Source organism: Diadema antillarum, unplaced genomic scaffold (assembly GCF_040938485.1).
Source record: "Diadema antillarum isolate AM-2024a unplaced genomic scaffold, OU_Dant_1.0 seq00000938_RagTag, whole genome shotgun sequence".
In the NCBI taxonomy this organism is placed as follows: Eukaryota; Metazoa; Echinodermata; class Echinoidea; order Diadematoida; family Diadematidae; genus Diadema; species Diadema antillarum.
In genome coordinates this window covers 33,932-61,428 of record NW_027271789.1, presented here as the reverse complement: position 1 = coordinate 61,428, position 27,497 = coordinate 33,932, and the positions used below count along the sequence as shown (strand labels likewise).

The following is a 27,497-nucleotide window of genomic DNA, read 5'->3' as shown; positions in this document are numbered from 1 at the left end:
CGCCCCTAATTTCTGAACAAGACTAGTGTTCAACTCCAACCCCATCCCGGTTATAGAGACTTTAAGCAAAGTCCACATGATATGCTTTTCAAGCCCTTAAAAGGGGTCTTTTGAGGGTGATTTAAATGTAATGAATTTTGATAAATTTTGGCGAGCGAGCGCAGCGAGCGAGCCGAAAACTTTTGTATTTCAGCTGACAAAACATAGAATTCTTGTCATTTTTTGCTTATCAAATCTTACAATTCTAATCAAGATAGTGACGGCCTTATAGATAACGATTTATCATACCAACAAACTGAGTACTTTAAAAAAAATTCTAAATCAGGGGGGCATTTCATGAAGCATTTTGTCCGATAACTTGTCGGACAAAATTTGCTTTCAGCCAATCAGAAGCAAGGATTTCAGTAGCTTTTAACAGTTTGTCAGACGAAATATCTGACAAATTGCTTCATGAAATGCCCCCCATGGACGCGCGAGTGAGCCGAAATTTGTATATTTCCGCGTCATCATCACGTTTTGTTCTTATCTCCTTTTTGTTTTGATAAATTTTGGCGAGCGAGCGCAGTGAGCGAGCCGAAAATTTTCGTATTTCAGCTTACAAAACATGGAACTCTTGTCATTTTTGCTTATCAAATCTTACAATTCTAATCAAGATATAGTGACGGCCTTATAGATAACGATTTTTACCAACAAACTGAAGACTTGAAAAAATACTCTAAGTTAGTACGAGCGAGTGAGCCGAAATTTGTATATTTCCGCGTCATCACCACGTTTTGTTCCTATCTCCTTTTTGTTTTGATTTTGGCGAGCGAGCGCAGCGAGCGAGCCGAAAATTTTTGTATTTCAGCTTACAAAACATGGAACTCTTGTCATTTTTTGCTTATCAAATCTTACAATTCTAATCAAGATATAGTGACGGCCTTATAGATAACGATTTTTACCAACAAACTGAGGACTTGAAGAAATACTCTATATTAGTACGAGCGAGTGAGCCGAAATTTGTATATTTCCACGTCATCAGTACGTTTTGTTCTTATCTTGTTCGATTTTTTTGGCGCCCCCCTCCCCGTATGTTCGAAACCGTTGGCGCCTTCTTTAATTTGATCCGATTGGCGATCGCTTCAGAACGAAAGAAATTGCAGCCGCTGCTCCGTGAAACATTTTGCCTGCTAAATATAAAATGACATGTGTGAACACAATAGACATTGTCATTTTGTCCGCGTCATCATCACATTTTGTTCTTACCTTCTTCTTCTATATAAAATTTAGAGAGCGAGCGCAGCGAGCGAGCCGAAAATTGTTGTATTTCAGCTTACATAACATAACATGGAATTCTTGTGTGAACACAATAAACACTGTCCTTTTGTCCGAGTCATCATTATGTTTTGTTTTTATTTTTTATTTCGTTTTTTGCCCCCCCCCCCCCACCATTCTTCCTCCCCCCCCCCCCCCCCCCCCCGCCCCTTCCGGTGAGTTTCGTCTTTCGGCTGGTGTTTTCCCATGCAGTAGACTTCTTCCATCACACAAAGTAAAAAATTCCCTGAATTTTCTTCTGAAAAAAAAAAAGCAGCAACAATGGTCTTGTACTTGTCTTCTGTTTATTGGGACAATGGTCTACTCTATGGGATTCCTTTTCAGAGGCAGATGAAGAGGGGCACATGGGCGCGCCCCCTTTTTTATTAAAACAAAGGCAATGAAAAATGAAAGGGGCGCGTGTGCCCCTTTATATATATATATTGTTCTATTCTTAAAGAAACTATCTTTCACATCGTCTCCCCCCCCCCCTTTACGGAATTCCTAAATCCGTCCCTATAGGACCCTATACTGTTGTTGTTGTTGTTGTTGCTGCTGCTGTTGTTGTTGTTGTTTTTGTTAAAACAGGAACATCGAGTACAGGCGAATACTTCATCTTAGGCCGAGGCCCTAACACTTGCTGTGCAGCATAAACAAAATTTGAGATATACTTCGGGTAATGGTCAACACTAATTGGACATGCTTTGCTTAATCGGGTATGAAACTATTGAAATGGAACGTGTTTTTTTTTTTTTTTTTGTTAAGTCTAGGGGCCTTTACGGTATACTCAGTAGTGTACGTATCAAAGTGACTCACTTCCCAGGTGATGATTATGTTGCACTTATAGGTAACCATGAACAGAAAGTAGGCAATAATGATTTAGTTAGGTGTTGTTGAACTTTACAACAATAAAAAATAATCATAACTAAAACTAGAGAAGCGCAGACCTCCGCCAAGCATGCAGCCCATTTCCACCCGCGTTCTTCGACAGAGATCAGTGATTTCCACCCATACGTACTGCATTGTGTGCTGAAAGCCGCCCGGTTTCCCAATATAGAAGCCTTTGTTACGTCATAAACCCTCAGCTGCACAGCGCGCGCCTCGCCCTAGCAGAAACTAGAACACGCGCTTTACTACGCGCAGCCTTAACTCCCAAGTTCATTGACCCTACCTGTCAAAATATAAAAAATCCTTCATAAATTCCCCCAAATTCTCGGATCACTGCCAAAAGTTCATCGTTTGTTACTTGTGTCATTCTCAACCTTTCCTGCAAGTTTCATCCCAATCCGTTAACCACTTTTTGAGTTATTTTGCACACGGACAAACTAACGAACGAATTACGAACACACACACACACACACTAGAAGTTTGAAGTTTGATTTATTACTCAACGACCCTCATGGGGTATGGGAGTACAATGTCAATTGAAAATACACAAAATAGAAAAATTTCAAATAAGAATTAACATATATACATGTATAATACAAATATATACAAGATATCAACATACTTTTCAAATATAATTTGCATAAAAGTATGTTATAAATAATATACTATACAAATGTAAATCTATCACATGAATTACGAACGATGCAGGCACTGCCTGATGCAAATAATCATGCAACGGGTATATAAAATAAACTAAATCAAACGAAATAATGAAGTGCAGTAACTAACTAAAAAAGGACATTATTACCTTACAAAACCTCGAAATGTTTGACAAAGTCTTTTTCTTAGTGGAATTGAACAATTGATCATATTTAAATGTGTTAGGATACTTCCTATAATATTTTTCGAGAAATCTTTTACGTTCTGTCGTAAAGAAGGGACATACAAACAAATAATGAAATTCATCACCAATATCATTTTGAGAACAATAGGTACACAAACGTTCAATTCTTGGAATGTCTTTGTAACGCCCAGACACTATTGGAAGCTTATGATTAAGGCAACGAAAACGTGTTAAAGATTTCCTATCATTTTCATTAAGACGAATCAGATACTTTTCAAAGCATAATTGCTGCTTAAAAATTCTATAAACAGTGCATTGATTGTTTAACTCAACATCACTGTGCCACTCCTGTTGACTCATATCTTTAATTTTTGTATCTATTATTCTTTTGAATGAAGATAAAGATAGATTACTTGCTTGACTCTTCCACACGTCAGAAAGGCCTAAGCTATCAAGAGTATTCTTTACTTTGAAAATCCAACCCATGTGATTTTCCCCCTTCAAAAAGGAGAAAAATTCAAAGCTATAAATGATGCTTGATAATTTAGCTGATTTCCCATTTACAAGACGGTACCAGAACATTAGCATTCGACTTGTGACAATTTTTCCTAATTTGTAGTGCCCAAGTTCACCGTAAGTCATGCAATTGGGAGTTCTCTTGTTCAGACCAAGCAATTCTTTACAGAACTTCAAATAAAACGTTTCAATTTGAATTACATTTTCAAAACCTCAAACCTCACATCCATATAACAGAATTGGTAATATCAATTGATTAAATAGCTCAAGTTGAATATCAACAGGTAGACAAAGAGATGCAATTTTGCTCTTCATGGAGTACATAGCTCTTTGTGCTTGAGTTACTTGTTTATTTATAGCTTTTTTGAAGCTATTGTTATAGCTGAAAATTGTTCCTAAGTACACATACTCATCAATTACACTTAAAAGTTCATTGGCAAAATAAAACTTTGGAATATCTCTAACTTTTCCTCTAGAAAAAATAACAACCTTCGTCTTTGTGGTATTAACAGTAAGATGCCACAATTGGCAATAATCAGAAAGAGCGTTAAGAGCATCTTGTAAATCATTCGCACTTTCAGCAAGTACAATATTAGTATCGTCAGCGTACAAAAGAGTGAATAAATTTATATAAACATCCATTTCATTCTCATAAAAGCAATCGTGAATTGATGTAGATAGAGAGCTCAGACCATTGTATCTCTCTTGTAAAAAAAGATTCAAAATCATTCAGATACAGTGCAAATAAGATTGGAGACAAATTTTCACCTTGCCTTACTCCTACGTTACTCTGAAAAAAATCGGATTTCTTACCACCATATGAAATACAAGATTTAGCGTTGTCGTATATTTTGACTCTGAGAGCGTAGACCTCCGCCAAGCATGCAAATCATTTTCACCACTGATCTTGTTCTTCGATCCGTAGCAGATATCAGTGATTTCCACCCATACGTACAGCATTGTGTGCTGAAAGTTGTCAGATTTCCCAATATGCCTTTGGTACGTCATAAACCCTCAGCTGCACGGCGCGCCTCACCCCAGCAGAAACTAGAGCACGCACTTTAGTGCGCGCAGGCAAACCTCAAAAATAATACTAGTACGCGCAGTCTGAACTCCCAAGTTCATTGACCCTACCTGCCAAAATATCAAAAATCCTTCATAAATTCCCCCAAAATTCTCGGATCACTACCAAAAGTTAATCGTTAATTGGTACTTGTGTCATTCTCAACCTTTCCTGCAAGTTTCAACCCAATCCGTTAACTACTTTTTTAGTTATTTTGCGCACGGACATACTAACAAACCAACGGTAACGAAAACATAACCTCCTCCCTTGGATTGGCGGAGGTAATCAACGGAAACGAAAACATAACCTCTTCCCTTGGCGGAGGTAATAATGTTATCATTGATTGATTTATCTTTATTTCATCAGAATCAAAGTTCGTTGTCCGTGTTTGACGCAAACCCCATTATAGGTGGGGCAAGTTGAGCCATTTCCTGTGCGGGTTTAGAAATGTTCCCACGGGTTACTTAGTAAATAAGACAGCGGCAATTTCTGCAAGACTTTCAGTTATTTGAGTTGTTGGCTAACATACCCCTCCTTCCCCTATACGTGTGCATGTAGGGCCTACTACGCCACTGATCTCTATTTTGATCAGTAAAATTTTGTTATCAGTGATTACCATGTCCCAGGGCCTAGGGAGGTGGAAAACATGTTCTCAGCGCTAGGTCACACAGTCACGCCACACCACCGTGATAACGGATCGATTGCGCATGTCCGCCACCCCACGGGCGCCAGATCATGCAGACTAGATGAGGCTGCATCACAGAAGAGTTCTGTGGGCTGCATACATGGGGTGAACGCGGTGATCCCATGCGATCGCACACACACGATCCATCCATCGATCGAACTATGGGACCTATCGTACGCTACATGTGTCGAGTATAAGTACATGTACACTTCTTGTACGTTTCCTGTTGATTTGACCGAGCTAAGCCGGGCGGACTGAGCAGAGAGGCCGTGCATCTGTAAGTAAAAAGGGAATTTGCTACATAAAAGGAAAACTTTCCTTTTAAATTATTGATGCGATCTACATAAGGTACAAAGTAGCCTCTAGAGAAACTGTTTTGGAAATCATATCTTGTAATGTTTGTTTCTTTTGTGTGGTTGGCAGTCCTTATTGACAATCTGTTCGTTGCCGCCGCGGCCGCTTCTTCCGTCTAGCTGGTCGGTATGTATATGTGCCAGCGTTGCAGCACTGGTTGTAGCGAGTCGCCGGCAAGATTTACCCACGAATTTACCAAACGTTTTTCAATAGAAATGAGACAAGTATTGATTTGATGTGTTTATAAGCATTTATTCTTCAAATCTTTTGATTCATAAATATATTTAAAGGCAGACATTCCACAAAACAGGATATTGAACACCTAGCTACGACTGTTCTCCCGTAGCGCGCCCCCCGGGCCCGACGACCTACTTTGAGAAAAGGTCAGAGAATTGTATTGTTCTCGTATCAGTGTGCCTACGTGTGAACGTCGCGGTGTGCAATGGCGTTCGTTCCCTTTCTCGCTGTTTGATGTGCTTGCGCTTGCTTGTTTAAATACACAGTGAACAAGTCATTGCCATGCCTAGCTGAAGACGAAGAATAGATTCTTATTTCTAGACCAGTCTGTGAATTGAATAAATTTTCTAACAATTCTTGTTTGGCAATCAGTCTGTCACTCAGATTGGGTATGGTCAAAATTTATATTATTCTGAGATGAGTTTAGACTGGAAATAGTAGAAATCTAACTGTTAGAAATCTTAAGTTTATACAATTATAGATTCTAATGTTAAAGCCCGTAAAGGGGTTGTAACATTAGATCTATAGAGACATGATGATACATTGAGATAGACCTCGGCCTCTAACGTTAGAATCTCTGAAAGTCTAACACTAACAGTTAGTGTAGAGGACAGCAGGAGAGTTGATCGTATCGCCGGACGCTTTTTTTTTCATTGCTCTGAATTCCGTACTCAGAGGACAAAATTTCATGCCAAAAATAACATGAGTTATTCACAAAGTCCTGAAAATTACAAATTCGGCAAAATTATTCACTCCAATTTTGGGAAAATAGACTTTATATAGAATATACCCTCTCCAAAAAGTTGTCTTTTTGCACGGTGTAAAATCGCATTATAATTCCGCGCACCATTTTCGCAATGGAATAATCAACGTCTTTCGCACCTTGTCCTTGCACCAGAGTCACAATTTATCCCACAAATCACCATACACATTCTCACTGAGTGGACAACAAAGAAAAAAATCAGCAAATGAGGCTCAAATTTCGTATTTTACGGTAAAATGTCTATCTTAAGAACATTTCGAACAGTTCACGCGATAAAACCTTGTGAAAAATCACCAATTGGATTTTACATGCTTTGTCTATGGGAGCGCGGGTGTCGAGTTGCGGCCTTGCGGGTCCTTCCTAATACCCCCATCTCACGTACTAGATGGCGATTCCGCTACGATCATCAAAAATCGACAAAGCGCGGCGGATCGTGGCTTAATCGCTTTAAATCTTCTCCATCGTACAAGTATCTAGCGCGGTTCAGAAGCGCGGAGGGTCACCACCATCGCCATGGTCGGCGACCTCGCTACAGAAGTTTTGAGCATGTCCAAAACTTCCGTAGCGAGGTCGCCGCGGTTTTAGAGCGTATCACAATCGCCTCACGAGCGCATTAAAAGCGCCACATTCGTAACTCTGACGGGGTAGCAACATGTTAGGCGTAACTCAAGGGCATCAAAAGCGGCCCCCATCGCCCATGAAAATTACCACTTTTACAGTACCGGTATATACGTAACAGGAACCAACCATGAATGAAGGAAAGTGATGCACAGACCAGGAAGGTGGACACGGAGATAAACATATAAAATTCATTTTTCCACGTACACTCAGTACGAATCTAATCTGTTTATTAAATTATTTGTTTGTCATAATACCTTTCCAAGTCAATGAAAGTAAATTAAGTTGTAATCTTTTCAAATTATATATCTTCATAAAATTGTCTCATTGTAAGATACGATTTGTAGTTTGCTCGTAAGCCGGTTCTTTAATATTATATACATATTTTACCCTTTTAATTGAATGGATGCCTTAACTAATAGTGCAATTTCACATTAGGTTCTAACTGGTGTGTTCTAGAATGCTCTAAAGATGTAAGGGTGAAACCATATTCTGCATATCCATGTTAGTTTGACTCTGACATCTGCCTGAAGAACTTCAATCATGAAACCCATTTTATACACCGATCGCTTGAAATCGTAGCATGAGCCCGGCGTACACGTACATGTATCACTGTCGCTCCTATGGTATCACTGTTGTATTGATGTCTTGATATTAAAGCGCATGAATATGGCAATACAGTCGGTTCGATCGCAGAAGCAGCGCGTCTCATCGGCCTGGAAATGCGGCAACAACGTGGCAGAGTCGTATTATCGTGGCACTATCGCCTACAGCACAGGTTGAGCGCGGAGAAACTGTAGTGTAATAGCCTCGGAGGCCAAAAATGGAGATGGACGGCGATTGCGCCACGATTTCTTAAATCGTCACAGATCGCCATGGTCGCCTTCCTAGTGAGATGGGGGCCTTAGCGCACAACTTTTTGCATCATTTGCGTTTGAGGAAGATAGCTTCAAATTTTTTGGTATTGATCAGTGAACTTGTGGTTCTATTGAGTATTTCCTATTGGAATCTTCAGCATTTTTCCTGTATGTGAGTGGGATTTCATAGAATTTCAGTGACGAAATGTGATTTAAACATGCATCATATTAACTATGACGAGGTGCGGGTCACTCATCTATAAATCTGGGGGGTGATTCTTCGATTTAGTCAGCGCTGACAATCACCATAGTAACAGTCAGTGACCAGAGCATCTTAGCCAATCAAAACCAAAGATTTTGCTGAAATTGTCAGCGCTGACTAAATTGATGAAACACCCCCCTGAGGTAAAATGTGAATTTCTTTGCATTTTTACATTTTTATGTCACGTTTTTTGTGGTTTCGGTCCACACAACGTTCTCTGAGGCTAATCTACGAAGTCTCGCGCATACTGAATGTCATCAAAAATATGTGTGTCCTGAATTACCATGCTGTCCGTTAATACCATTCCTGGGGGGCGTTTCATCAACGAGTTCGTCGGAGGTTTTCACCGACAAATTTGCTATCAGCCAATCAGGGGGGCGTTTCATCAACGAGTTCGTTGGAGGCTTTCACCGACGAATTTGCTATCAGCCAATCAGACGCAAGGATTTACACTGACAACTGTTAAAAGCTAATGAAATCCTTGGTCTGATTGGCTGATAGCAAATTCGTCGGTGAAAACTCCGACGAACTCGTTGATGAAACGCCCCCCTGGGGGCGTTTCATGAAACTTTTTGTCGGTGATCTGTTAAAAGCTACTGAAATCCTTGCGTCTGATTGGCTGATAGCAAATTTGTCGGTGAAAACCTCCGACGAACACGTTGATGAAACGCCCCCCTAACGTAAGGATTTCAGTAGCTTTTAACAGTTGTCAGTGTATATCACTGACAAAAAGTTTCATGAAACTGTCCCCTGTATATACTAGTTTTGGTTAAGAACTAATTTCAGGTTTGTAACATTTTTTAATGAGATACAGTTTGTAATGAGAAACCTCTTATGAAAAATGGCTTTGAAATCCAAAACAGAGCAATCCTAATAAAAAGTGCACAATGATTATGGGACCTACAAGTACCTTTCATTACGATCACTTTGTTTTACTTTATTTTTGGATGTTTCAGTCATTCTAAAACCTGATTTTCATCAAATTAATTTGAATTCCTCTTAAAATGGTATGCTCTGTACTATTTCATAAGTGTTTTCTTGGTATTTCCCAAAAAATTAAAAGCCCAATTTTCATCTCCACCAATACTGTATCTGTATCATCCCTTTAAGATTTTAGAGTAGACCTGGGGACCGTTTCATGAAACTGTTTGTCAGTGATTTACACTGACAACTGTTAAAAGCTACTGAAATCCTTGCGTCTGATTGGCTGATAGCAAATTTGTCGGCGAAAACCTCCGACGAACTCGTTGATGAAACGCCCCCCTGGGGGTGTTTCATGAAACTTTTTGTCAGTGATTTACACTGACAACTGTTAAAAGCTAAGTACTGAAATCCTTGCGTCTGATTGGCTGATAGCAAATTTGTCGGTGAAAACCTCCGACGAACTCGTTGATGAAACGCCCCCCTGGGGGGCATTTCGTGAAGCATTTTGTCCGACAAACTTGTCGGACAAAATTGCTCTCAGCCAATTAGATGCAAGGATTTCAGTAGCTCAAGTTATAACAGTTTGTCAGAAAAATATCTGACCTAAACGCTTCATGAAATGCCCCCTGGTTCTACTGGTATAGAAATCAGGGGCCGTATTCTGAGAGCTAATTAAGTGTCTGATTAGCACTTAATTACAGAATTGGTATTCTGAGAGCATGATTAAGTAGGGGGTATATTAACTACCATAGCAACAAGCGTTTTGGCGGGAAGGACCTACGCGTTTGCGCGTATCAATGCGCGCGCACCTCTGAGAGGACATAATCACAGAGTTAATTACGAATCGGTATTCTGAGGGTGTAATTAAGTATGAAAGTTAATGGAAAACTTAACGATACCAAAGAGTGTCATTAACTACTCCGATATCACGCAATACATCGTGTTTTCTCTGCCACAACGATGCTTACCGTCTTCGGTAACCGAGGAGCGGTTGAATGTTGTTATCGTGGTATCCGTAGAATTCAGAGAAAAAAAGAAATATAGCCGATCTTCGAGGAATTTTGTCATTTTATGTGAGCAAAGAGGTTGCGATCTTCGCGTGCGTAGGTGAGGGGTTGTAATCAAATACCGGAGTGTGCGCACGGAGCTCTTGGGTTGTAATTACAGGGGGCGTGGAGGAGCGCGCATTGAGAGCATATTTGCGCGTATAGTCATCATTTTGGCTTCTAACAATGCGTCTGATTGGATGGAATAACAATTAGATGGGAGGGACCTAAGATAATTACAGGGGACTTAATCATACCTTAATTACGTCCTCAGAATACCAATTTTGCCCATGATTAAGGGCCTATTAACTTCACGACTTAATCACGAAGTTAATTACAGACTTAATTACGACCTCAGAATACCACCCCAGGGCCAAAATCATTACCCTAGGTACTAGACACCCCTGAAAAAGGTCATGTGAAAATGCTAAAACTACCTTTTCACCGTACACCTGTATCATGGAAATGGTTCAGGGCATCTTCATTAAACTTGGTACTACAGTGTAATAACTATACATGTACAGTGTTGTACCATGTCAGTACATGTATTGCCCAGCAGTGATTCTTTTGGGAAGTTTTGGTCATGAGGTGGAAGGTCAAGTGTCAAAGGTCAGGTTGAATACTGTAAGAGTGGAAATTTTCGCGGTGTTGAAATTTTTGTGCATTTCGCGCAACCAGAAACTAGCGGAAAAATAAAAGCACTCAAATATTTTTGCTTGCCTTTCATGGTGTTCCAGCAGTAGTTCATGTCTTCGTTCTGCAGATTTACAAACATGCAAAACTCCTCGTACCCGCCTGAGCACGAAAAATTAGTCACACGAAAATATCCACTTTTACAGTACGTGGTACTAGAATTACACTATTTTATCCATACCTTGGAAATGATTCAATAGCCGTGGTTGCACTATGCAAAACTACACAGCCAGTGTACATGTGTAGTGTAGTTTGCTTCCCACTGAATACAGGTAACTTCCAGAAGTTTTAGCACGCAGTCACACTACTGACAACTACTGGTATGCGTAGTTTCAGTGATAGGAAACTACCCATACTTCCTGTCTCTCACAGGAAGAAAATGCAGATGCACTACAGCTTACAAAACAATGCACAATGTTTGTAAACAACATGAATGGATCTACAATGTATTATGGCGTCATAAAATTCTCTCAGTTTCAGCCAAATGCGATAAAGCTGCTCAAAATCATGCATAGTTTTGCAAGAAGTGAGAAACTTCCCAAGTGCATGCAGGAAGTTTCACTGGTATCTTCTCGAGAAGTTTGCATTCATACTGCCCAAACAATTTGAAGCAAAATAGTAGGTAGTGGTAGTGAAACTACGTGTACATGTATACATTGATTTTTTTTTTTTTTCCTGTGTAAAAAAGCTCAGGAAAATGGGATTGAACAGTTGAACAAATGCCACTTAGGTACGTAGATACACTGTATCAAACTTGGAACTGCTTTTTAGTGTAGAAGAAAAAAGTTTTAATGAAAAGTTACACATTTTTGCACTTAATGGTGATATTAGTTGCCATGACATATTTGTGTGCATACATGTATTTGAAGTGATTTGGTTTGTGGAGAAAAATGTAAAAATGATGTACTTGTAAGTTATGTATTAGTGTAGCAATATATGCCTATTTTATTAAAGGACAAGTTCACCTTCATAAACATAAGGATTGAGAGAATGTAGCAATATTACTAGAACACATCATTGAAAGTTTGAGGAAAATCGGACAATCCGTTCAAAAGTTATGAATTTTTGAAGTTTTTGTGCAGTAACCGCTGGATGAGAAGACTACTGCAGTGTGTGAATAACTTAGATGTCACATGCGTACAACAATATAAGGAAAATATAAAGAGAATTTCACAAAATTTCATCTTATGAAAAAAAAGTTCACATTCCCCCGACTCGTTACCGACAAATGTTATGGGTAATATTATTCCCCCTGCCTTTAGAAAGAGCCAAGTCAAGTGCTCTTCTATTATGTGAAAAAAGTGAGAATATGTTGAATTTTCTTTATATTTTCTTTATACTGATGTACGCATATGACTCACAAGCTGTAGTAGTCTCCTCATCCAGCGGTTCCAACACAAAAATTTTAAAAATTCATAACTTTTGCATCGATTGTCCAATTTTCCTCAAACTTTCACTGATGTGTTCTACTAACATTGTTGCATTCTCTCAATCCTTATGTTTATGAAGGTGAACTTGTCCTTTAACTCTTTGTGTGCCATGGTGTGTAAACCCTTTGTATGCCACATTATTCTGATATGTAGTCATGCCTTTGGAAAACATCCTGTTTTTCAAATCTTTTTAACTTTTGTAGATTTCTGTTACCCATGTAACATGTAGTGAGAAAAGTGGTAAAGAAAATGCCAAGCTTTGCTTTGATATAAATTGTAAACAAATGTATGTTTGTTTTTCTTTCAAATGACCAGTAGCTACATTATTGTAGATACATGACTTTTGCACACAAATCAGTGAAAAAAACTATGAATTTAGTCACAAATCCAGTTGGGAACACCACTTGATAGTCAGTCACCACATAAACTGCAAGCTACATGTACATGTGACAGGAATGGAATTGCGAGAAACGCTTTCATTGTATGTTGGCATTTTGCGATTTACACATGTATCTAGATCAGTTGTTGGCAGGTTTGTGCGTTTGAGCAGAATATGCGAACTTGGCAAGTGGTCGACTGAGTTGGGCATGCGTACGTGGCATATTAAAGAGTTAAACACTCATTGTTGCCCAATTATTGCAATATATGAGGAAAACGAATGATACAGTGGACTCCCGTTATAACGAATGCCTCGAGACCAGCAATTTTCTTTCATTATATCGAAATTTTGTTATAACTGAACTAATAAACAATAAAGAACAAAGAACGGATAATTTTGCGGCCTGAATTTTTGCTGCGTTGTAACCGGAATTTCTTTATAACCGTGTTCGCTATAACGGCAGTGTTTCCATCTTGTTTCATTGTTTAAAAAAGAAAAAAGAAAGGAGTGGTTTGTACAGTTTGTACGTTGATAATACATGGAGACTTGAGAGGCCAAGACATAATCACATCATCTAACTCTTTATGTGCCACGTTCGCTCTCCCGACTCAGTCGACAGCATGCCAAGTTCGCATACCTGTACATATGTATTCTGCTCAAACCCACAAACACGCCCAAACCGATCGATAAATCGTCAAATGCCACAGTACAATGAAAGCGTTTCTTGCAGTTCCATTCCTGTCACATGTACAGTAGTTGTAGCTTGCATTTTATAGTGTGATTGACTATCAAATGATGGTCCCTAGTGGATTTGCAAGTAAATTCTAAGTTTCAGTCACTGTTTTGTGTGCAGATATCGTGCCTCTACAATAATGCAGCTACTGGTCATTTGAAAGAAAAACAATCATAGATTTGTCATGCAATTTACATTGTTTACAGGGCTTGACACTAATGGTGGCCCGGTGGCCCGGGGCCACCAAAAACGCACGTCGGGCCACCAAAATTTCAGAAATGGAGAATGTGGTGGCCTGATCGGGCCACCAAAAACGGTCGGATGTTTGCCTTTGGGCCACCAAAAATAGTTAGTGTGGAGCCCTGTTGTACAGTATATCAAAGCAAAGTTTGGCAAATTCTCTATTACTTTGCCCATTACATGTCGTGGGTAACAAAAACTTTAAAAAGTTACATACAGCAGATTTGATCAACGGAATGGTTTCGGAAAGCATGACTATGTCACAGTCTCAGAATACAGTACAGTGTAATGTGGCGCACAGGGGATTTACATTGTACACCATGGCACATAAAGAGCTATTAAATTGCCTTTTGGCTCCTACCCATCTCTTTTCCAGAACTTAAAAATTCATCGTGATACTTTATTATTGTCCTCTAGCATTCTGTTTGACTCTACATGAATATATCTAAATGAAAGCCAGCTTGAACATGTTGTAGAATTGCTCTTCGAAACATGAAAACCTCTTTACATTGTATATAAAATGTTTGTATACATTAATATACAGTGATCGTATACACTTACATACACTGTATGTATTACTGTACCCAACCCATCATTGTTCTCTCTGCATTTTACTAATGTATACACCTACATGTACATTATAGTTACACTAACATTGTGTGCCTGAACTTTCGTACATAGTGTATGCATGCAGTGCAGAGCTGGAAGGGCTACCCATCCAAGAGTAGAGACCTCACATTTCTGTCCTGTGAAACTTGGGTGACAGTTCGGCTGAAGCATGGACTCTCGTAAGCAGTGCAGTGCCCTACAGAATCTTGAGCAGCGACTGGCCCTGATTCAAAGTGCCCTGACAGACCTTGATGAAGTCCGGGAGCAGCTACAAGATAATGCTTCAGAGGCAAGGATTTCAATTTTTACTGATTTAACGTGTTTCAGTCACTCACACTAATGATGGTTAACCAGTCATTAGGATATGCACAATACACATGTAATCTTTGTGTGTACAGGTATGTTTGAAGCACTATAAACTGGCCAGTCTCCTGACAATTTACATGACTTCTTGCACAAGTCAAGTCAATTACTGTAAAAATGGAAATTTTCACACATTTCATGCAACCAGAAACTAGTGCAAAGATAAAAGCATGCAAATATTTTTTGCTTGCCATGTGTTCCATTGATTATTGTCTTGATTCCATTTAATTAAAAACATACACAAACAGAAGGAAACTGACCGAAAATGAATATATTTATTAGTGGATAAATGAGCAAAGGAAATGGGATTCCATCTGGATTCAAACCCAAGACCTCCAGATGCTAGCGCGATGCTCTACCGACTAAGCTATAGAAAGCCCTAGTACTGTGTTCATCCCAGAAACCCTTAATTCTCAATGCTCGAATGGTCAGAAGCTAAAGCAGTGTGTATGTGTGTGACACACACCCACACACTTAAAGGCATAGTTTACCATTTGCAGATGAAACAAAAACCCAGCATTAGTGCTTTAAAATAGTTCTAAAATGTAAGTTAGGGATAGAAACAACCACTGTAAATATTTGAATCCGTATAATCGATGTTAAGTATTGTAAATACACAAAATGTGAACAATTTATAATAAACGTGTTTCCAGACTAAACTGTTTACAGTTATGGTTTATTGAGAAAAATGCTGATATATCCTTATATTTTAGGCTTTATTGTGAAAATTTTATATGGTAGGATGTTTTGTCATACAACAGACCAACACATATGCATCAAATGTGATATCTTGATTTTTTTTTTTTTAAATCACTGCTCCCAAAGGTAAACAGGACCTTTAAACCTGACATAAACTCGAAGGATAATTCAACTTTGGGATAAATGTGAGGGAGAGGTGATGCAGCTTTTTGAGTATGTAACAAACGCAAACAGAAGGAAAGATACCAGAAATGAATATAATTAGGTGATCCAAGTATCCTTCGGATCACCTTCTGTATCTGTACGGATTCTTTCTTCTTCTTTGTTTCTTTATTTCTCCGCAAAAGTTGTGCAGAGGTTAGCTCAGAAAGTCCGCTGCCTATCAATTTCAAAATTATACCATGTATGCATCATGTCCCAAAGACGACAAATCTAATGTATCATTGTGATCAGTCGACCGTGACGTCACTATGACGTCATTATATGAAAACACATTCTCAATCATATCTCATAAATGGAATGAAATTTTTCAATGAAATTTACGTCACATATATTTCAAATTATGCGCATTCTACTCATGTTCTCAAAATTCATATTTTCTCTTAAAACGTGCGCGTACGCGCGCGTTGAAATATTTGTATGCTCCAATCGAGCTCAAAATTTTTTTGCACACGTTTCAGACCATTTGGAGCATTTTTTGAAAAATTGAAAAAATCGGACGGACGCGTACGCGCGCGCGCATATACGCACGCACAGCTCATGTGCAATTGAAATTTCCAGTTTTTTCACTTTGATCGGATGTCTGAAATGTTAAGGAATATTTATACCAAGTTTCAAATCAATGCGACTCAATATGACGTCATACGGGCCCGTCAAAGTTGATATTCCGCGCGCGCGTCAATGGCGATATACAGTGCAACTATGCCAAAAAACTGCTAATTTTAAATTCGATTTTACTCGTCAGGATGGACGGTGACCCCCCATTTTCTTTACATATTTTAAAACCTGATGAGTTGTACATGTAATTTCATGGGGAGGCAATGCTGACAAAATGATTAAAAGATAGCAAATTTCTTAATAAAGTAAAAAAAGTAAATTTTCAAAATGACGTCATCAAATTTCAAGTTCATTCGAGCGTATCTCACTAGTCCTTTTTTTAATTTTCACCCAGATTTCAGTATGTTGTAGCTTATTTAATGTTCTTTCAAACATAAAATTACAAAATTTTGATTGGATAACGGTATCACCTCGTAAAAATGGATTGAAAGTAACCTTGTCAAATTTGACCAGTTTACGTGTTATCTCTATGGGAGTGCAGTTTTTCTGGAAATGAAAATTGACATGACTATCTTTATCGAGCACTAGCTCACTTACCCTTCGGTAAATTCTTCCCAGATTTTGATATGTTGTAGCTGAGACTTTACGCTACCGTAAGTGTGCCCTTCGTTTTTTCATACGATGTCGGGATCACATCAAAAATTTTGGTTGAAATTCAGGCTTATCTTCGATGTATTGAGATATTTCTTTCTTTCTGCAACTTTCTTTGCAATAACTCAAGAAAAACACGCCCTATCACTTCCATATTTTGCACATGTTTAGTTCATGTCACGTACATTATTTCATAAACAACTACTTGATCGGACACCATCTTGGGTATGTAAATTAGGGTCAAAGGTCATAAGTGTTTTATCCTGTATCTTAGTGAATACATGTCCTATCTTTCCCATATTTTGCAAACGCAAAGACCATGTTACAAGGATCATTTCACAAAATAACCACTTTTTACTCAGATGCCATCTTGTCTGTGCAAATTGAGGTCAAAGGTCATATGTACTTCTTTTTGTATCTTCGTTATGACGTGTTATCTCTATGGGAGGGAATTTTTTTAAATGTGAAAATTGACATGATTGTCTTTATGGAGCACTAGCTCACTTACCCTTCGGTGAATTTCTCCCAGATTTTAATATGTTGTAGCTGAGACTTTGCGCTATCGTTAAATTTGATTTTGTTTTTTCATACGATGTCGGGATCACGATAAAAAACTTGGTTGAAATTAAAGCTTATCTTCTATGTATTGAGATATTTCTTTCTTTCTGCAACTTTCTTTGCAATAACTCAAGAAAAACACGCCCTATCACCCCCATATTCTGCACATGTTTAGTTCATGTCACGTACATTATTTCATAAAATAACAACTACTTGATCGGACAACATCTTGGGTATGTAAATTAGAGTCAAAGGTCATAAATGTTTCATCTTGTATCTTGGCGAATACCTGTCCTATCTTTCCCATATTTTGCACACGTATAGACGATGTCGCAAGAATCATTTCACAAAATAACCACTTTTTCCTCAGATGCCATCTTGGGAGTGTAAAGGTGGGTCAAAGGTCATATGTATTTGTTGTTGTATCTTCGTTATCTAGTGTATACGGAATTTGGTACCAAAGATGGCAGATATGACTCCCTTTTCTAAACGAGAATTCAAACATCACACGGCCAACGTTTTTAACAACAGACGAAACCTGTATGGTCATGCCTATTGCGATCAGGACTCGAATCATTGATGAAAAAAAAATCGGATCACCTTAATTTGTCAGTAATGACAAATTACAATCTCTAGTTTATGAGTGGAATTGATATTTTAAACTTAATCTAAAATGTGTTAGACTCATCTCACCTGGCAGAGCGTGAAAAATTACTTGAATGAAACTATCCACTTTTAAAACACACACAGTGCCAACAAACTGAATCTGCGAATGACAATCCACATAACAGGAACATATCAAATCATTGGCTGTTAAATGCAATAAGGAGTACAGATGCTGATAATGCAAGATTTGTACATTGCGCATGTATGTTGATGGAAGGACTAATACATACATTATATCTTGCTATGTCACTGTATATATGAGTGATTGAGTTTACGAAAGAGCTTACCTTGATTAGAAGTGGGCTTAAAAAAGAACTTACCTGGACCTATTCCCACATTATGGTTTGAAACTCAGTTGTTTATGTTGACCACTCAAAGTAGAACAAAAACTTCTGGCCTCTACTGCAATACACAGCATACACTGTTTCTATCTGAGATCATCGTTGCTTGTATAGTATCAGTTTCCACAAGAGAAATGTCAGCTATTGCCAGGTTTCCAGGAATAGCATATGATGTCACCTCACCTGTATAACATCAATGTGGAAGTTTAGACAGTGCCACAAAGGGAAGGAGAGACAGTCACATGCTAAGATTTAAGCCAATAGCAGCTGTAGTTCCAGAATCACTTCTTCCTGCCAAATAGGCCAGGAAATCCCAAACCTTTGAGGCACACACAATATCTGACCATCTGATTCCAGTACTTTCTGTTTTCTTGCCCTTCAGAGACAGGCACAACGCCCTCTCTGATCACTGATATGTGTACAAACTAAAAATCACATAGTGCGTAACATTAAAAACTGACGGATTTACCTACTCTAGGGTTATAAAGTGAATGTACCGTACTCCTTTGTTACGAATAATGACATTCTGTTGCAATGTTTATTGTTTCACTGAGAGCACAATTACTGCATCTGGTCTCTTGGAATGATGATCCGTCATGATTACTGCTAAGATAAGTTGCAGATTTGCATGTAAACTTTCTTTTGGTTTCAGCTATAAACCTTGGGGAAATTCATGGTCTTTTTAGTGATTTACATACAATCCCATAACAGCTAAAAGTGCTCAGAGAGTCACCAGCAAGGCAGCTCATTTCCCCCAAATATTGTTCATCCATGGAAGCAAAGTTTCATGAGTCCTATACATGTAGATAGTTTTAACCATGGAAAATTCTTAATATCCAGAAATATAGTTTGTGGTGTTATAGACCTTGTTATGAGATTGTCCAGTATTTTTCAGGTCTTTGCCCAAAATGAAGCTGCCGGCATAGTACCTTTAGGTGGTCCATGTGTAAGTTGTGCCTGTCCCAGATCTGATTGCAATTTTTTAAAAGTAGAACTACTCAATGAACAGGGTACATACATTGGTTACAGTATTGCTATACGAGGCATTAAATATGCTGATTCAATTCTTGGCAAAATCCCTCAAGATAAAGGTCAAATGTCACTGTCACTGTGACTAAAAGTGGCCATTTTAAGCTGTACAGCTGTACAAGTGTAGCTTCGTCTATGAATGTGCAATTGTGACATGTACATTGTAATTTAGTAGGAAGGGCAAGAATAAATATGTTATTATTTCCAGGATAATGTGATGATTATTTCAAATATGAAATGTCAAAGGCAATAACAACCAAAATGGGAACTTTATTCAGCTACAGAGCTAGGAATGTCTTGTGATGCAATCTAGTGGACACGGTAGAAATACTTGTTGTATATTGACAATTATCTGCACGAACTTAATCTGTTAGTATTGCTAGGTAAAAGATCAAGGTCAGAAGTAACCTAATCTTTTATAATGAAGATGTCATTTTCTGGCTACATATGAATTCAACCAGCTTCAGGGCCAGTGGCAATATCATGATGTATTTCTGACCTTTTTAGAAAATTGTGTCCGATCTATATACTATGTCAAACTTTGTGCCTTGACACTCAAACAAAGAACAAAAAAAGAACAAAAACATATCAGCAGAAACATAATCTTCTTGGTGGATATACATAAAGGTATATAGTCTATTGTTGCATAATTTTAATATGCTTGTTGATTTTCCATTCATTTTCAGACAAAGGGAGATATCCAGCTCTGTTTCAGTCGACAGTTTGAAAGCCTGCGCTGCCGAGAAGTGCATCTTCTCAACCAGGTCGACACCATTCACCAAGTTAAACGGGAACACTTTCAACTCCAGGCAGAGGAACTGAAGAGAGAGTTGGGAGCTCTAGAGATACTTGTGAACCAGATCAAGTTTGGCAAGGCAGGAGTGTCTCTTCAGGAAGTGGATAACATCATGAAACGGTAAGAGAATGAAAGAAAATAGACAAAACAGGCACAGAAAAGGTGAACAGTAAACGGTCTGTGGCCGGCTGGGATGAAACCGTGCATGCCAGTCAAATATGCTTTTTACACATACAAGTAATCAATGAATGACACTAAGAAAGAGAGAGGACAAACACAAGCAAGAAATGTCAGTCACCAAATATTCTGATGACTGTTGCAATGTTTTGAATGTAGACGACTGTTATGTTGAATGTCAACCATTTTTATCAGTCAAAAAAAAAAATAATAATAATATAAAAAAATAACCCCAAAACTCTGCAATTATATACAGACCCAGTTTTGTAATATTTGAGTTTTTTTGGTTTTGGAGCTTTAATATGAATATCTTCAGATCATAGAAATATTTTCCTATTCCTCATGTTAATATGTCTTTGATAGATAAATAAAAAAATGACTAAATGTTAAAGCAATCATGAAGATGTGTTCTCCTGCTCATATTTCCAATATGATATGATCAGCTTTCTTTTTCATATGATTCACAAATTCATATCATGCAGATTTCAGCAGCTGCAATTGTCACACGATGAGGATGCTGCTCTCCAGTTTGAGGGGAATTCCAAGGAACTGAAGAAAGTCATTCAGTCTTTCGGGAGTGTGAACCCCAAGCGCCCTCGCATTGAAAAGGACAATGAAACCTCTGCACCAAGAGTGAGTGTTGCCTCTTGACCAGAGGGTGTACAATGTATGTCTGAATTGAGCACTTCTTTATGCACCTTTTGAGAAAAACAAACAAACTTAGTCTGATTCAACCCTTTGTAAAATGGCAGAACTGTTGCTCTGTTTTGTTGTTAATGTTTTGTGATTAAAGCACTGCAAAATGCAGACTCGTATAAAGTGAGTATTAAATATATACAGTCAACTTTGCATAAGCTGACGGTATATATGTCGAATTATCGCCTAAGTCAATGAAAATAAAAAGTTCCACTGTACATTCAAAGCCGGCGTGCTTGTTCTTCTGCACACTCTTAAGTCGATGCATTTTCCTTGGTCCTGTCATGATCAACTTATGGCAAGTTTATTGTACTTCAGGTACCATTCAATGCTGATAAACTTTGTAAGATTATACGATGATAATAATGAAATGTAAGTTCATATAGCTGTGCCAAACTGAATTGTCTTTTGCAGCAGATCATGAAGCCATTTGAAGAGTTTGCTGGTTCTCAGGTGTGGCTGAGGGAGCATTCAGGACCACATGATGGTAAAATGGATGAAATGCCCTGCATCATCTATCCTGTTTTTCTGGAGGAAACTGACAAAAGTGCATGGCTCCTGAAGGGAAGCAATGGTAAGTTATAGGCAGAGTAACAAGTTGATGGATAAATGTAGAGGTTGGCACAAATGGGGTGGGGGATTTTGTGAGACTAGATCAGTCTACATTTAAAAGCAAGCAATATTTGTTAAGTTCACAGTGATAGAAGGTAAAGAGTCATTGAAGTACCTGGTAAGTACCTGCTGGAAATACAGTCCTTTACCCTGCTCTGTCTTGTTGCTTGTAAAATGTGATTACTGTGTGGTATGTATTCAATATGAACTTCAGAGTATTTGATTTCAAACTGTTTGCATTGTGTCTGTTGTGGGCTTGCCTTTTCTGAAACTTGGGGAAACAACCTGTCCTGATGAACTGTGTAGCAGTCAAATTGCTGTCATTATGTGGTTTTGGACTTGTTGATGAAAATGGTTTATTACTGTAAATTGTGACTATACAGAACCAAATGGGTAAAAAGTGCAAGTATGTTGGGCAAGGTGTTCGGTTGAATGCCGTACAGATAAGGTTCCTTTTGCTGAAAGATCATAGGTAATTCAAACAATACGTGACTCAACATCCTTTTCTGCAGGTGACTTTGCAATGGTTACTGCGGATGATGGCGATGACACCAGTATGATGCAGCATGAGGATGGTGGAAGCGCTCATTCTAAAGCAGTGGAGTCCTATTTTGCAAACATCTTGAACTCGCCGAATGTCACATGGATCAAACCCAAGTCTAACAAGGCACCAGTGGGAGTTAGCCGTCACCACTTGGAGAAGTCCACTCACTTGTGAGTATTCTCGTCCCTCAAGTTTTGTCACACAAGACAAAAAGATGTTTTTGTATTAGTTTGTTTAATTCAATAGCTAGAGTGATAACTGTGTAGTGCCTGAAAAGGAGTAAGATATCTGCCGTTGTAATATTTGTGTTCATGTCGATATAGATTTTGATATGTGTTCAAATATTAAATGAAGAGACAAAGCAGTCAATATACTTAAATGTTTGTGATGATCATAGGCTAATGATTTGTTTGATATCTTCAAACCTTCAGTGTGCCATCTGGCAGCACCAAGGATTGGCTGCGGAAGAGCCCAGCATGTCCACAGGATGAGCAGCCCATGGAGGTCCAGGGGAACAACACTTGTAACACCAGTCAGAAGCCAGCTAAGGTGAATCTTGTGCCTGATTGACTCTGTAATTCCTGGATAAGTTCTAAATCTACATTCAGCTGTGGAGTTAGTGCTTTTTAGGAATAGCAAGTTCAGAGTTTCAAAATTAAACTTTTTTTTAAATATAGAACACTTACATTATGTGGGGTGGAGAGAGAAATAACATGGAAAATGAAACCTAAATTCAAATGGATGATTGCAATAACATTGGAGATGTCAGCAGGTGTATAGTGTGTTCAGACATATGTGATGTGATGTGGTCATATGTTTAGTAAACTTTTTGTGCTGAAATTGTACTTTTTGTGATTAGCTATGATGGGCCAAAGAACAGCAAAAGAGTGTCTATGTGTCCATGTGGTTGATGCGTATATTACCATTGTTTTGTTTTGTTTTGTTTTGTTTTTAATGCAGGCAATTGAGATTGAAGATCTGGCTGACCTAGCGTGTGTTCAGGAGACCCCTACTCGAGCTACCGTCCCCTGTCAGCCAAAGACCAGCCCTCCGAAACGAGGCAAACAGGAGAAGAAAGCCTCTAAGGGGGATTGCAACCAAACTTCATGCTGCTCAACATCCTCCCCTGGTTCTTCTGATGAGAAGCCCTCATCTTCCCTGAGAATCGATGATGTATGCAAGGGAAATGAGAAATGCAAGTCTTTTGATGAATGTCTGTGTGATGAGAATTGCAGGGATGCTGCAAAACCGAGCAACCACTTCACCGGTATCCCAGAGTCTTCCAAGAACCAGTGGCTCAAACGAGATCCACCCTCCACAGAGGGCTCACCAGCTGGGGCAGAAGTCGAAATGAAGAAGTCTGGTCAAGCCATGGATTGGCTTGTCTCAGACACCATTCCAACCAACGACTATGAGTCCAGCATCATCTCTGGCTTCCTGAAGTGGAAGTTGGAGGAAAACCTGGCGTGGCTGAAAAAACCATCTGATGGATGCACATCAGCCACAACTACCAGGCCGACTTCGAGCGAGAAACGGGAGGTAACCAAGTGGCTGCTGAAGAAAGGTGAAGATGACGAAGAGATGGGTACTGAAGATAATAAGACAGCCATGGAAGGCCAGAAGACAGAAGAGGAGTGGCTGATCCCAAGACCCTTGCTCTCTTCTGTTATGGCCTTCAAGGAACCAGCAACTGATGCAACCAAGTGGCTGGTGAGTGGCGAGAAAACCAAGGCAGAGGAGGAACCCATGGCTATCCCTCAGCAGGAGGCCACAGAAAAGTGGCTTATGGCACAGGCATCTGGATCTACTCTTTTTAAGACCAGAGCTATTGGCTTTCCTTATTTCACCATTCCCATGGATGTCAACCAGTGGCTGCAAAAGTAAGGCAAGCATTGTAAGAATTTATGAGTGAAAACTCGAAGTAATGTGAGGAATGATAATTAGGGTACATTGTAGCACTGCTTCAGGGCGGAACCAGTAATTACTGTACAGTGCATTCCCATTATAACAAAGTCCTTGGGACTGCTGATTTTCTTTAATTTTTGTTATAGCTTAACACTAAATTATATAAAGAAAGATTCGGTAATATATACATAAAGATATATAGATAATTAAGTTTTTGAGATGAATTTTCATTTCATTGCAATGAGAATTTTGTTGTAACCATGTTCATATTTATGATGGGAGTGCACTGGCAACACCATTACCACTGCACTATGCACTCTTAGTCCACAAACAAAAATAAGTAATCATCGGCCGAGTTTCTTGAAATGATCTCTTTCTGAACAACTGTAAAACCTCTGTTAGAAATTATGATAAGGTTTGGGAAATAATTATGGAAATTTTTATTCTCATTGTAATTACATTGAATATAACAGTACAGGGATGAATTGGCATTGCAAAAGTTATCGCTAATCTTTGGTTGCCATGATAGCGATGTGTAACTTTACATCTTGCTACTATACAACACTGTTAACTGGGGTATGACGGTAACCTTGGTTATGGCATGCCAAATCATATTTCTGTACCTCAAACCTTACTGATAGATACAGGCAAAGCTTTAAATGATCATTTTTGTCAATATCTCCTCATTTATTTCCATTTTTTTTTTCAAACTACCCCAAACCTTACTAATAGATTTTTTCAAACTATGCCTCTGCCCTGTTTGTTCTCAATAGTGTATGTGTTTCTTGGTATATTTCATTAGAATTAAAGAACATTCAGTGTACCATTAAAACAGTGTATATCAATGATTTACCTTTGTTGTTGCAGGTTGAATGGCCATACTTGAATTCTGTTACAGTAAACAACAACAACAACAACAAACCCAAAGATAAAAACATTCATTATAAAACATGCTAGTCTGGATGTTTGTACTATTCAACATATGTCACTGTGCCAAGTACTAAAGCTCATTTTTCTTCACATTTTATGAAAGTAAAGGTCACAACAGCATGTCTATTTCACGATGTACTTTGTGCTTATATTACTTTGGTTCATGTACAGTAACTATAAACTGAACCAGCATTTGAAAAGCTACACAGAGAATGGTATATATCCTCACACCATTTTCAACAGCAAGAGTATACATCACCTGTCCATATTATTAAGCACCGCTTCACATCATGGAGCCTTGGTTGTGATTTTTCTGACACCCTCAAAATTTTACTTGAATATGAGCCAGCAGAGATTTGTAGCATCACTCACACTCAGAGTGTCTTGTTTTTATGTGTGTTACTGTAAGCAGAGGAGTAGTGTTTTTTTTTTAAAGTTGATTATGTATTACCTTGAACTGTGATAGGTGTATTTACATTGTAACCAAATACTGTATATGAATTGTATTAAACATACAAATAAGTGCCACTTGCCAGATACTCAGTACTGTAGGTTCAGGAACCTCATACAGTTTGTCTTGCTGGTTGGTGTTTTGATTGACATGTAAAAAAAATAGTAATTGTGCTCATGAATATGAACATTACAGCACTTGAAAAAAAAAAATCATTATGTGAAAGTTATATTTGCTACATACAGTGGTGTATGTGTGTATTTTGTCAGACATACTGCAGATACAGGTATCTCGTATGTCTTTATATATGAGGAAGAGAGTGATATCGCAATTTAACTGTGTGTAATGCTCCTGAAGAGACTTGAATTGTTTATTGCTTGATGAACTATTCTGCATATGGTGTATGAACACAAATTTTAGAGAGATAGTAATATTTTTATTGGACCCAGCACAGAGAATTATATTTCCTTCTATTGTACTTATATGGAAATTAGATTCCTGTTTTGTTTTGTTTTTTTTTTTTATGTTTTAATCTAGCCCTAGTGGCATATTACATAATTGACTGACTGGCTATTGTGATATAGTGATGCATAAAAGGTGGTGTAGCAGTGTAAGCCTACAATTGTAGTGGGTCTCTGAAGAAGCACATGTGGTGTGTATGAGAATGTATGGAGTTACCATGCTTGGTGTACTGTAACTATCAAAAGTGAGAGTCATTTTAGGTCATTTGGTTTTGAAAAACAACTGTTAGTTAGAAAATGATATTCAATTCCTCAATGTCATACTCATAACATGCATATTGTAAAACATGTTGGATATTTCAAGGTCCATTACATGTGCAAAATTGAAACATCATGCTTGGTGAAACTATGACAATCTTACCACACTGTGTGCAAGCATTCACAAACAAGAAAAAATTTGAAGTGCAAATAAAGTTCCATTTCATGCCAGTAACCTTTGTTTGTACAGTATTGGTGCTTTTATGTGTGCTTTCCATTGTACACACTTGTGTACCCATGTGTTTAACATGTATGTGTGTATATGTGTGTGTGTGTGTGTATGTACGTATGTATGTGTGTGTGAAAGAGAGAAAAAAAGACCGAGGCAGATGATTGTAACCCAATACATGTATTATGTTTCTTGGCCTGTGTGATTTACTGTGGATTGTGTGATCAATGTAAAATTACATAAGGTATTCTTTGAATCGAATTCAACTTTTTAGCATGAAAACCGACATTTTGCGTTGTATGAGACCCAGCAAAGCAATTTGGCGCATAAGGCCTATACATGTACAGTGGCTTATGCAGTACATAGTGTATAACTATACATGCTACAATGTACATGTACAACTTGTTATTCCTCTGTCACAAGCAGTAAATATTCAGTACACTGAGCAATGTACTTAGTATTTCTTTGCTGCTTGTGCCTTCTTACTCGATTGACGATTCATCAAATGAGGTACACTTGCATATGTAAGCCTGAATACTGTGTGTGTGTGTGTGTGTGTGTGTGTATGTGTATGTGTATGTGCTGTTATAATTTTTGTAGTTTTTTTTTTAAATAATTTTATATTATTTTTGTATGTAGGGTATGCTCTGCAAAAAAAAAAAAGAGGTATGTTTAAAAAAAAAAGGTGATTCAGCAGCACAAGAAAGAAGAATACAGCAGCTTATTGTTGTTCATACTAATTTCATTGTGAACATGAGCCTGATATCGAATGAAATGCAATTAAAGAATATCATTTAACAAAAAGAAAATAATGCTCAACATTTGGGTTCTAGTACAACATAATCAGAAATAGTAACATAGTATTGGTTATAAGATGATGTGGCGGGTAATTTCATTAAATGAGCAGTTTGTTTTAAGAG

The 27,497-nt window shown here is 38.2% G+C and overlaps 1 protein-coding gene across 2 annotated transcripts; it reads left to right on the top strand.

Moving 5' to 3' along the window:
- The first annotated feature begins 5,391 nt into the window (after positions 1-5,391).
- On the top strand, positions 5,392-26,744 carry LOC139741604 (nuclear receptor coactivator 4-like). 2 transcript variants are annotated; one of them, XM_071652183.1, is made up of 8 exons: positions 5,392-5,566; positions 14,507-14,723; positions 20,205-20,434; positions 20,974-21,124; positions 21,605-21,761; positions 22,312-22,513; positions 22,775-22,892; positions 23,304-26,744. In XM_071652183.1, the coding sequence occupies exons 2-8, from the start codon at positions 14,604-14,606 to the stop codon at positions 24,225-24,227; spliced, it is 1,902 nt and encodes a 633-aa protein (XP_071508284.1). In that variant the 5' UTR covers positions 5,392-5,566; positions 14,507-14,603; the 3' UTR covers positions 24,228-26,744. The 2 variants fall into 2 exon arrangements, with proteins under 2 accessions (XP_071508284.1, XP_071508283.1); XM_071652182.1 differs by having other exon boundaries at positions 21,602-21,761.
- The last annotated feature ends 753 nt before the right edge of the window (positions 26,745-27,497 follow it).